The 11,772-nt window shown below is 42.6% G+C and overlaps 3 protein-coding genes across 3 annotated transcripts; 2 read left to right on the plus strand and 1 right to left on the minus strand.

The window, feature by feature from the left end:
• The first annotated feature begins 365 nt into the window (after positions 1 to 365).
• pdcd2 (programmed cell death 2) lies at positions 366 to 4,948 on the plus strand. The gene is made up of 8 exons (XM_047580698.1): positions 366 to 670; positions 1,077 to 1,185; positions 1,327 to 1,383; positions 1,550 to 1,738; positions 1,842 to 2,000; positions 2,141 to 2,241; positions 2,327 to 2,440; positions 2,738 to 4,948. Exons 1-8 carry the CDS (start codon positions 491 to 493, stop codon positions 2,915 to 2,917), a joined length of 1,089 nt encoding a protein of 362 aa, XP_047436654.1. The 5' UTR covers positions 366 to 490; the 3' UTR covers positions 2,918 to 4,948.
• LOC125005376 (TATA box binding protein) lies at positions 4,043 to 9,252 on the minus strand. Its single transcript, XM_047580699.1, has 9 exons — positions 9,115 to 9,252; positions 8,445 to 8,690; positions 7,613 to 7,778; positions 6,758 to 6,935; positions 6,324 to 6,411; positions 5,946 to 6,037; positions 5,657 to 5,824; positions 5,407 to 5,501; positions 4,043 to 5,263 (listed from the first exon to the last, which is right to left on the minus strand). Exons 2-9 carry the CDS (start codon positions 8,493 to 8,495, stop codon positions 5,184 to 5,186), a joined length of 918 nt encoding a protein of 305 aa, XP_047436655.1. The 5' UTR covers positions 8,496 to 8,690; positions 9,115 to 9,252; the 3' UTR covers positions 4,043 to 5,183.
• psmc3 (proteasome 26S subunit, ATPase 3) lies at positions 9,245 to 11,071 on the plus strand. Its single transcript, XM_047580697.1, has 2 exons — positions 9,245 to 10,226; positions 10,618 to 11,071. Exons 1-2 carry the CDS (start codon positions 9,282 to 9,284, stop codon positions 10,954 to 10,956), a joined length of 1,284 nt encoding a protein of 427 aa, XP_047436653.1. The 5' UTR covers positions 9,245 to 9,281; the 3' UTR covers positions 10,957 to 11,071.
• Positions 11,072 to 11,772: the final 701 nt, after the last annotated feature.

An 11,772-nucleotide genomic window follows, 5' to 3' on the forward strand; every position in this document is an offset into this window, starting at 1 on the left:
TCATAAGATGGAAATAATTCAGCAAAATACAACTACAGTCGTACGACTGTAAAAGTACCGATGTACTTTCTAAACGATAAATCACAGAAAACTAGTAGAATAAAAGTTTTTATAGATAACAACAGTACATTTGCGCTATCTGGTGGACACAATGAGCTAAATCCCATTGCGGAATAATTACGCCTTTTTAAAATACTGTATGCAGCTATAAATTTGAAAAAAGGCTCTTCAAGTAACAACTTATATTACACATCATATAAATGATATAACCTATGATATTATATGAGTTATTCTTACTACTAGTGTAAGAGTTGCGAGGACCGCGGAACAAAAGATCGGTGGTTGTTTCCTCCCGGACGGATTTCGATACTGTATCAGCGTGTGTTGTGATCATCAGGTTATGACAGATGAAGAGGATTTCTCACGTGTGCTCTACATTTTCTAGCGTAATTGAATTATTAAAGTCGGTCAAATAACCAGCGACACAGATATGTCATCGGCGGAGGTAGACCTGGGTTTCCTGGAGGAGGCGGAGCCGTGGCGGCTTCGGTCCCCGCAGTTCCCCAGCAAAGTCGGGGGGAAGCCGGCGTGGCTCAGCCAGAGAGGCCTGCCCTCCCCGGCCGGGCTGGAGTGTGAGATATGCCGGCTGCCCATGGCTTTCCTGCTGCAGGTCAGTGCCCGGGAAGACAGAGGGAGAGGGGGTGAGCTCACCTGACCTCTTTATTCATGTAAAGCAGAGAGAAAAACAACACAGTGTCACACATCTTCACTAAAAGTTCCCAAAACTGCCGGTTGTGGAATAACTAATAGCAACGTTTCCTTTACTGATACGTATGAGACTTCTGGACATATTGAAAATTTATAGTTATTTATAGTTATAATTTAATGCATAATGTTCCACATATTTTCATGTCAGCCCAATCTACATTATGATTTATATAACCATGAATACTAAGTGATCAAACTTCAGTTCACTCATCTTGGATTTTGTTTATCATCAAACTTTTGCTATGTTGTGGTGTCAGTTCTCAGTCTGACTGTTCTGTGTAGTTATGCTCTGTCCATCTCTGCTGCAGGTGTATGCACCGATATCCGGACAGGACAGAAGTTTCCACAGAACGCTCTTTCTGTTCTGCTGCAAAACTCCCGAGTGCTACACACGCAACGACAGCCGCTGTATGAAAGGTACCTGGAGCCATCAAGTTTTTAATGTTTGGGATCTATTATGTTCCTTGTTGGCAACAGCTTGTTAGCACGCCCTGTTTGTTCTGTTGTGTTACAAGAGATCATCGCAGGTATTCTGACAGTTTCCCTTCTTCATATCAGTTTTCAGAAGTCAGCTGCCCAGGAGGAATGAGTTCTACCCCTATGACCCCCCTCCAGGTTTGTGCACGTGTTGTAAATAACTCTTACACTGTGCTGCGTCTGATGAGAGTAATCTTAATGTTTATAGGGCCACATATTTGCCGTATAGATAGAATCACTTCTACTCATCTACAGTCATAAATAATCCATCGACTTTGTTTCGTTTTTGTCTGATTTTCTTCAGAGGATGAACCTCCCAGTGACCACGAGGACGACCAGAGCCTGTTGTCCGTCTCTGGAGTCAAGCTGTGCTGGGTTTGCGGTTGCCCCGGCAACAAAGCCTGCTCCCGCTGTCACACCGTGACATACTGTGGTAAACAGCACCAGACGCTCCACTGGAAACACTCTCACAAGAAGGAGTGCTGCAGCCCAGGTGTGTGTCACGCACTGGATGTGTGTCTGTGTGTATTTACCCTCCATGCAGCAGTTCTACACTGATACAAGGAAGGTTGAATCTGTTTTTTCTCTGTGTCCAGGAGCGTCCATTGTCGCAACCTCGCCTCTACTCTTTCCTGAGTCTGAGCTCGTCACTGAGCCTGAGGAGGAAGAGAAAGACGCCAAGGAGGCAGGAGAAGAAAATGATGAGGAAGGGGACAGTGCTCAGAGGAGTGTCGATTGTCCCTCTTTAGCAGACAGTGAGTTTTACAGTAACATCTGACAACACTGGTCACATAAAGTTATTCACTGTATTAAACTGAATAAATAATGTGCTGTGTCAGACTATCTCAGTCTCTCCAAACATCCAGCCATGACAGTACTTGTTGTTCTCTGTTAGGCCTGGCAGAGACAGACCTGGAGGAGATGGCTATGCACGAGACTGAAGACAACAAAGTGTTCCAGCGGTTTAAAAAGCGAATCGCACCAGAACCACACCAGGTAAAAACAACTCAACTCAACACCACACCGAGTCCACACAGACGTCTTCCTCTGTGCCCATCTCACAGGGGTTTGTGTTGAACAGGTGGTGCGTTACAGTAGAGGGGGATCTCCCTTGTGGGTCTCTTCTCAGCACACTCCTTCTGATCAAGATATCCCACCATGCACCTGTGGCGCCAAGAGGACGTTTGAGTTTCAGGTAATCGCTGCTTATTAAACTCTGATCTTACGTTCTGAGCTCTTTGCTTTTCATCGGAGTGTTGTCTCTATTTCTTAGTGTTCACGTGCTTCTGCAAGGAGAAAAACATAAGACTGCAGCCTAAAGTAGAATAAGTTTTCTCTGATTACAGCTCATTTTACAAAAATGCCCAAACCAATACCAATCAGGAATCAGTAGGAATAGGAATCACTTTGAGCGTTGCTGGATCATTTTTCTGTCACGTTGTTGCACATCGTGTGTCTCATACATGTTATAATTTTGTGTGTTTGTGTGTAGGTGATGCCCCAACTGTTGAACAGTCTTTGCGTGGACTCGACAGGAGCCAGTATCGACTGGGGGACTCTGGTCATCTACACGTGCTCTGCGAGCTGTAACCATGACGACCAGTACTGCCCCGAGTTCATCTGGAAGCAGGACTTCAGCTCAGATCAGCTCACGCAGATTGAACACGCCTAACAGACCCGTGTGGCTCGTCTCAGCAGGAGAACGGGTGAATCCGTAATAAGTGACGCCATTTGATGAGTCAGTTTCAGAGACGGTCGTCTTTATCTCTGTGGCTCAGTGTCATGGGTCAATTGATAGAATCTGTACCATTGTTTAATGTCAAAGCTGCTTCACCTGAGTTTTCCCTGCTGTGAAACATCTGTCTGGTGCTGACAGTTTTTTAACTCTGGATGTTTTCGTATGGCTGATTTTTACAGTCTGGATGATCTTAGCCAAATATCTCAACACGAGTTATCTTTAGAAACTTTGATATGCAGGTTGGAATAATGTGTCCTGTGACCACCTGTATGTGGCTACTTACAGCGCTACATACAGATTACGCAGTAGGATGGTTGGAGCTAACAATTAGCAAAACTAAAATTAGCAAAACTAAATATGCTGATGACCCTTTCCTGCTCACAAAGGTATCATTACAAAACTGTCTCAACATGAATCTATCGTGTCTTTTTGTTTTTCCTTTTTAACTGTCAGTTATATCAAGAGATGACTGCAATACCCGAAACACTGTAAATAAAAGAAAAAGTTTTTAAAAAAATCATCTCGTCACTAATTTAGCAAACAGTTTAAAGAGCAATGCCACAATTTTTAACAAGGCAAAATAGTGATCTACACAAGGATACAATGCACATACATATAAAAAAATAACATTTAATGAGCCATTTAGTCAACAAACTGCCACATCAGTATCTCCACGTTTGCCACCATTTGTTGCAATTTTGCTACCGGTCATACCAGATCAAGACAGACCAGCTAAAATCCAGTCTAATCAGAAAAATTTGTTTTCAAGACAGTTTTTTTCAGAAAGTACTGTTTTACCAGGTTAATTGTCCAAATAAATGACAAGAGATGTAGCCCACAGAGCAAATTAATATCTTACACTCAGATTTGGTGTAAAGCAGGGGGCTATTGGTGTGGATGAGTCTAAACTGTTTCTGCCTTTACTTTAATGTACAATATTGTGCCTTTGTCTCTACAGAAGCCACAGGTATATTGGCTCAATTCAATCTATTTCAAGACAGAAAATGTTTCTATAAAATGTTTAGCAACTGTGAATGCAGCAAAAGAAGCAGCTTCAACTTAAGAGCCAGTATGTACATATTTATTAATGCACAGTGCAGCACATTAACAATTTCATAAGAAGCGTTTAGATTTGACGAACCAAAAATGTCTAATTGGAGAAACGTGACCAGAATTTAAACAACTGTGAAGTCATTTTTGGACAAGTGCGTGTGATACAGCAAGGACAACAGGACAAAACGCTCAAAAATAATTCTTCAAAAGAAATCTTTGAAATAAGAAAATCATAGGAAAACTTAACACTACATATACATGGCAAAGAGATGCATAGATTATCTGCCATCGTACAGTTGTTTAGTGCTAGATATGAACTTAGGATAAAGTAGGCAGCCTCTTCTTTACTTAGGACCAACGGTGCCTTCATTCACCTCTCAGTGCTTGATTCTCGTTGCTCTTCTTACCGGAAATCCTTTTACCAAAAAGTAACAGAGCCTCTCTTTCAAGCTCGGAGTCACTGACTTACAGTTAAAAATAAAAAATATATATACACACACAAGTTTAACCATTAAAATAGTCTTTTCTGAAATAAAACATGTCTTCTGTTTCAATAGAAATGATTTTAGACTGACTCCACTCTGCCAAAGTAGAAACACTTCAGGAAGCTACACTTTGAAGAACCAACCAACAACCTGATGGCGACTTTTGGTTGTAGGACTTGGATCGATTTAACTACATCCACCTTCGGATGGCTTCGTGATCAACAGCCTTTCTCTCGCTGACAGATTTGGACATGACCCGATAAAACTTGAGACTGAGCAAACAATTAATAAAAATGTCAAGTACAAAACTATTTTAAGCTGCTTAAAATAAAACCAGAACAGTCTCAGATGGACCATATCTCTTCTAATAAGCATTTTTTACATTCTCTTACAGTCTTATTTACAATTAAGGATGTGATTAGGACAGGAAAAAAATGGAAATAAATGGAAATGCTTGTGTTCTATATAAACCACCAGGGGTGGTCAGGGGGGAAAAATAATAATGGTAAAAAAAAAAAAAAATGAAGGGGGGCAAAAAGTAAAAAAGGGTTGACGTGTCATCCTTACAGCAGTTCACTTGCAAAAGTCGACACACTTCGATGTGAATCTTAAAAAAAGTAAGTAAAAAGGGACAGGGTTGATACGAGGAGGAGCTGCAGGTTCTACGTCGTCTTGCGGAAGCCTTTCAAGATGGGGTATATATTTTCAAAAGCCTCGTAGATCTCTGCTCTCACCTTGGCACCTAAAAACCAAACACAGATAATCAGTAACTACAATCAACTGCACTGGAAATACCTGTGGAATCTAAATTTAGGAACAGCATCAGTTTCCAATCCATGACAGGTTATTGAGAAATAGTCTTGTCAGTTTTGCTACGATAATTACCTGTGAGTACGACTTTCCCAGACACGAAGATGAGTAGGACGATTCTGGGTTTGATCATTCTGTAAATCAGTCCTGGAAACAGCTCTGGCTCATAGCTGCAAAACACAAGTCACTTTACTTTAGTTGAAGGAAAACAGCCTGAAATCATTAAAAACTATTTTCAGGTTAAGACAAACTCCTGTAGGTGCTTTGCCCCTGATGTGACAGGTTTATCTGAACTTTCAGACTGATCAAAACAAACTTAAACTACCTGCTAAACTGCTGATGTGTCAGGACCAATCCTTCCAGACGAATGGGAAACTTCACATCACAACTGCCCACCATGTTCTGGATCTTGAAGTCCAGGAACTTGGCAGGAAAACCGAGCTTCTGCACCACACGTGCGTATTTTCTAGCTGCTAACCTCGACTGCTCTTCACTGGAAGTGAGAGGCAGAAAGAAGCCAAATATCAAGGAGAGCACATGGGTAAGAAAGTGGAGGTTCCAGTTGGCACCAAAGACAAATTTATGAAGACAATCTGTTTATGATAACCGCTGACCTCTTAGCTCCAGTGCAGACCATCTTTCCAGAGCTGAAGATGAGAGCAGTGGTTCTGGGCTCTCGTATTCTCATGATGACGGCAGCGAAACGCTAAAAGTAGAGACATTTTATAAAATACCTGTGCTTCTAATGTCTACATGGTAATCCAGTGTTTTTGGGTTGAAGTAAAGGTTTTACACAGAAAAAAAAAACATATGAGGACTCCTGATCCCTGGTAACCATCAGTATTTAAGGTCAACGTGTATTGTTCTGGTCTATATGTTGAAGAAACTAAATCTTCATACTTATGTTTGTAAATGTTGAGGCTGTTGCTTCCAGAAAAGCCACACTGTTGAGCGATATACAATTGATCAGTTGTAGTGTGTAGTAATCTCACCTTTGGGTTGTACTCAGCATTCCTGGCTCTCAGCGCGATGGTCTTCAAGTCCAGTTTACAGCCCAGATTTACAGTAGATACTATGTTCCTGATTGAAAAGGGTATAAGAAAAGCACATGTTAAAAAACGGAGTACAAGATGTACTTTTGTGTAGGTCAGAATGAAGTTTAGCTGGGAGGCAATGTAGTTTACTCTGTGCAGAGGCAAAAACAAACAAAAGAAATTACACAAAGACACCTTGAGGTAGTCATTGTCAACTTGGGCTCTAAATAAATTTAAATCCACCTTGAACACAACTTTGGTAAATGCATGCGATTCCCTCCAGGAAGGTTAAGCAGTAAGGTAAACATTTTAACAGTAACCATGGACAAAGGTTATAAAATAAAATGAATAAAAAGGTATAAAGTGATATTCCGACAATGCTTGAAACATACTGTAACTGTGGCACTATGCCAGAGCTTTCTGAGGCGGGTGTGGCCGGTGTGACGGGGGTCATGGGGGTGAGTGGGGTGTTGTAGAGCGGGGTGTTCCCTGGCAGCGCTGTCGTGGTCGAGCCTGCTACTGCCTGAGAATGGAAAAGTTGAGGGGTCTGCCCCGATGTCCCTGGAAGGCCTGATGAGAAGAGAAAGTACATACGTGATCTTAATCCCATGCAAATTGGCATCTCTATGACGTGTGGTGTGTTTAAGAGTTTTAAGTTTTTTTTTCTCTCTACGCTTTAATTTGTTTTTTTCCCCCTTGTTCGAGATTTATGGAGGTTTTATTGGCCATTATAAAAAAAAGTTTGGACAGCAGTTTTAGTCCATATTCAGGAGGATGTAACTAAATGGCATAGATACCCAGTCACAGAAAAAAAAAAAAAAAAACAAGCTCCGAACCATCGGGAGAGTGATATGTATAGTCTTATGACATGTTTTACTTTTTTAACTACAGTATATTTTTTAACTATATATGTAGACTGAACCTAAATCTGCAAACTAACTTACTTAAGCCATCATGTAGTGGTGTAAAAGCTACCTTAATAACCTTTAACATGTACTAAAGTGGAAGCACAAAGTAGCAGAACCTTGACATCAATACGGGATAAGTAGATCCAAGTATAAAACTGTTTTTGCTTATTCCATGTGCCACGCACAACACAGACAGAGGGTAGTTTCTAAATCACATGATGTCTTCTGGTAAGACTCATCTTAAAAACATGAGTGATACATATTAAGATTCATCTGACAGCGTAAAGTATTATCTAATCTAATCTAATCTAACATCAGGAGCCATGATTTGTGCCGTACCTGTGTTGGCTTGCTGTGCTTGTTGTGCTTGTTGTGCCTGTTGTTGTTGCCTCTGTTGTTCCTCCAGTATAGACAGACTGTTTGTGGTCTGAACTGGCTGCGGTGTCAGGCCAGAGCCGTACGGCATCATTGGACTGAAGATTGGCATGACTGGGGTCATGGCACCCTGCAGGAGGACACAGCGTTATAATCAAGCAGAAATGAAGAAGAAAGGTAATTTTTTTTTTTATTTTACAAAAACGAAATAAAACATTGAATTTCACTAATGTTTTAACTGATTGTTGAACAGTTTAACGACTGTCAGGTTCAAGCAGCACAGCTACTTCTCACATAAACAGTGGCGCTCTGGAAAGTAATGCTCTACATGAAATTACTTTAACAACTCTAGACCTTTCGAAACACAGCATTTTGCAGTACATGCAAAGGCTGTAGCTTGTAAAAGAGGAGAAATGTAATAGTCTGTTTTAAACCAGTGTAGACACATTTTATGAGGTTTATTTCATGAAATAAAAACCATTATCTGCAAGACATGAGGAGAACAGTTAAACTTTGATCAGCGTTCTCCTTCAGTGAATTCATGCAGTTCCTGTATGTGACAGTCAACAGTAAACTCATTTCACTGAGCGAACGATCACACATGGTCCATGTGAATTGTCAGTATCAACTGATGAAAAAAACAAACAATAAAAGCACAAATGGCGGGAGATACAAGACCAGAGATAAATGATGATAGACATGATCAAACCTGGATACACAAGGCTGCTACAGGGAGTTATGAGCCTGTCAGCAAAGGGGGGTTTAAAATGTCTTAACTATAAAAGAGAAATGTTACCTGGGGGGAAGCCAGCCCCTGGAAGGCAGGTATACTGTTGTTCTGGTCCATGTTTTCAGCTGCCACCAAGGAGCAGGCAGCCACAGACTAGATGACTGCAGACTGCAGACAGCAGGTGTCTGAAAGCAGCGGGTCTAGGGTCGATTTTAAAATAAAAAACAAACAAACAACAAGAACCACACAGGACCAGACTCTGCAGCAGAAACACCCTCTTCTCGTTTCGTATCCCCGTCAGCTGAGTGTTACCTGAAAACATGAAAGACACCACGGTTTACTCAAACACTTAATTAACTCCGAGTTGTCTCCATTTGAACTCCAAGTCGAGTGAAAGACATGCAAATAAATGAAAACCACTCCGTGCAGTGGTGGCGCCAACACATTCACTTTCTGCTAATCGCATTTCCTACAAGGTCCAATTAACAAGACATTTAAACATGCAATTATGCTCAGTGTGGCTAGCAATGCTGTCTTTACCACATTAGTCGTCAAGTCGGACTTAGTGGCATCCTTCAAAATGAAACACAAACACACCGGCTAGCAGTTAGCCGCAGTGCTAATGTTAGCAACAGCCGCTAACCCTCCGCCGTGAGCTAAACTGTTGCCACGGGGAAAATAAGTGACTTTATGTGATAAGATGCTGCAGTAACTTTGTCATTGGTGTCCGACTTACACTCTCGCAGTTAGAAACGGTGCACAAACTAGGTGAATTCAGCTCCGTCTCATCCTGTTACCCCTCTGTCCACTGGTCTTCGGCGCTCACGAGTGTCCTCGTCCACTTCCGGATGCGGAGCCTTTATCTTCCGCCGTGTCACAGGTCACAGTCAGAGCAGATCGAAGATGGCGTCGCTGAGTGACAAATCAGTTTGGGACGAAGTGGAGGATGGGATCGGCGAAGAAGTGTTAAAAATGTCCACAGAGGAGATTGTCCAGCGGACTCGTCTCCTCGACAGCGAGATAAAGATAATGAAGAGCGAGGTGCTGAGGGTGACCCACGAGCTGCAGGCGATGAAAGATAAAATCAAAGAAAACACGGAGAAGATAAAGGTGAACAAAACCCTGCCGTACCTGGTGTCTAATGTGATCGAGCTGTTGGATGTGGACCCCAACGACCAGGAGGAGGACGGGGCTAACGTGGACCTGGACTCGCAGAGAAAAGGAAAGTGCGCCGTCATTAAAACCTCCACTCGACAGACATACTTCCTGCCGGTGATCGGGCTGGTAGACGCCGAGAAGCTGAAGCCCGGGGACCTGGTAGGTGTCAACAAAGACTCCTACCTGATCCTGGAGACCTTGCCCACCGAGTACGACTCCAGAGTCAAAGCCATGGAGGTGGACGAGCGCCCCACGGAGCAGTACAGCGACATCGGGGGTCTGGACAAGCAGATCCAGGAGCTGGTGGAGGCCATCGTCTTGCCCATGAACCACAAAGAGAAGTTTGAAAACCTGGGCATCCAGCCACCTAAAGGGGTCCTGATGTACGGACCCCCCGGCACTGGAAAGACCCTCCTGGCCAGGGCCTGCGCCGCTCAGACCAAAGCCACCTTCCTGAAGCTGGCCGGTCCACAGCTGGTCCAGATGTTCATCGGAGACGGAGCCAAGCTGGTGAGAGATGCCTTTGCTCTGGCCAAAGAGAAAGCCCCATCCATCATCTTCATCGACGAGCTGGACGCCATCGGAACCAAGAGGTTTGACAGCGAGAAGGCAGGAGACAGAGAGGTACAGAGGACCATGCTGGAGCTCCTCAACCAGCTGGATGGATTTCAGCCCAACATGCAGGTCAAGGTAAAGATGCTGCCACTAATAAACCTGTTTAAGACACCATTCATCTTAATGTAGAACATTTATAACCATGCTGACCACCTCCAGTGATTATAAAGAGGAGTTCATGAAGTTGTAATGCAGTGTTTTTGATACTAGCAGACATGAAGATTGTGAGGATGCGTCTGTAAACAAACAAAAACTCAAAACATATCATGTTACACTGAATGTAGCCTAAATTAACTTATATAAACTAAATGTAGACATTTTACATCAAAAATTAGGACACAATTGATGATGTAGTTAATAATACAAATAGTCTTCCCAAACTCCTTCTTTGCTGCAGAAGTCTAAAGTGTTGTTATGCATTGCGATGACTGAGTTTAGCTACAGTAATACTGTGCACATTTCGTAGGTGATTGCTGCTACCAACAGAGTGGACATCTTGGACCCCGCGCTGCTCCGTTCAGGTCGCCTGGACAGGAAGATCGAGTTCCCCATGCCAAACGAAGAGGCCAGAGCTCGCATCATGCAGATTCACTCGCGCAAGATGAACGTCAGTCCCGACGTCAACTACGAGGAGCTGGCCCGCTGCACCGACGACTTCAACGGAGCCCAGTGCAAAGCTGTGTGTGTGGAGGCCGGCATGATCGCGCTGCGCCGCGAGGCCACGGAGCTCAACCATGAGGATTACATGGAGGGAATCCTGGAGGTCCAAGCCAAGAAGAAGGCCAACCTTCAGTATTACGCATGAGGACACTGCCTGTGTCTCTTTGTGTGTGTGAGAGAGTCTTTGATTATTAAAACACTTGTTAAACAGTTGTTACCCTGATTCATTTAAGCTAATAAAAATAAATGAAATCACAAAACCGAGTCTTGTTGTGTTTACTCTTGTGACTTCAGTCTTTGAGCAGAATATTTTCAGAGCTACTGCGGAATTTTTAAAACAAGCAAACGAACCTTAACTTACTAGTAGAACACCAGGAATTTTTTTAGGCAAATAAATAAGTAAAACTACCAGCTGATCTTTAACTAAATATGCTTATTGCATTGGTATCATTGGAGGAGGAAAGGACGGGACAAATCGGATGTACCCTCGCTTGCCACTTCATTAGGTACACGTGAAAACTGATACATTCTAATATTATAATCCTACACTACATCCTCCTCCATGACTCAACATGTTCAGCTTTAGAAAGGTGATAATTTAACTGTGTGATCATTCTGAACTGATGTGTCAGTACAACACCATACAGCTCACTAGTACTAAAAGCCACAGCCTCCAATATGTAAACACAGTTGAACCAACAACTGTCTCAGGCACTTATACTATAATTTTCGTGTGAAGCCAATATTTAGAGCAGGACTGATTCAGTAGAATGCATTTGTTTCACAAGAGTGTTTTGGTAAGTGAGTGTAGGGCATTTTTTTTTTAGAAAATTATAATAATTTACTGACTCGTGGACACCAGACTATTCTAATTATACCATTAAACTCTGATTTGGTCTCATCAAACCTTTCTATTTAAACACTGACAGGCTGAACCTGAAACATTAGGGGTGATAACAGC

The sequence above is a fragment of the Mugil cephalus genome, chromosome 3, assembly GCF_022458985.1.
Source record: "Mugil cephalus isolate CIBA_MC_2020 chromosome 3, CIBA_Mcephalus_1.1, whole genome shotgun sequence".
Classification (NCBI taxonomy): Eukaryota; Metazoa; Chordata; class Actinopteri; order Mugiliformes; family Mugilidae; genus Mugil; species Mugil cephalus.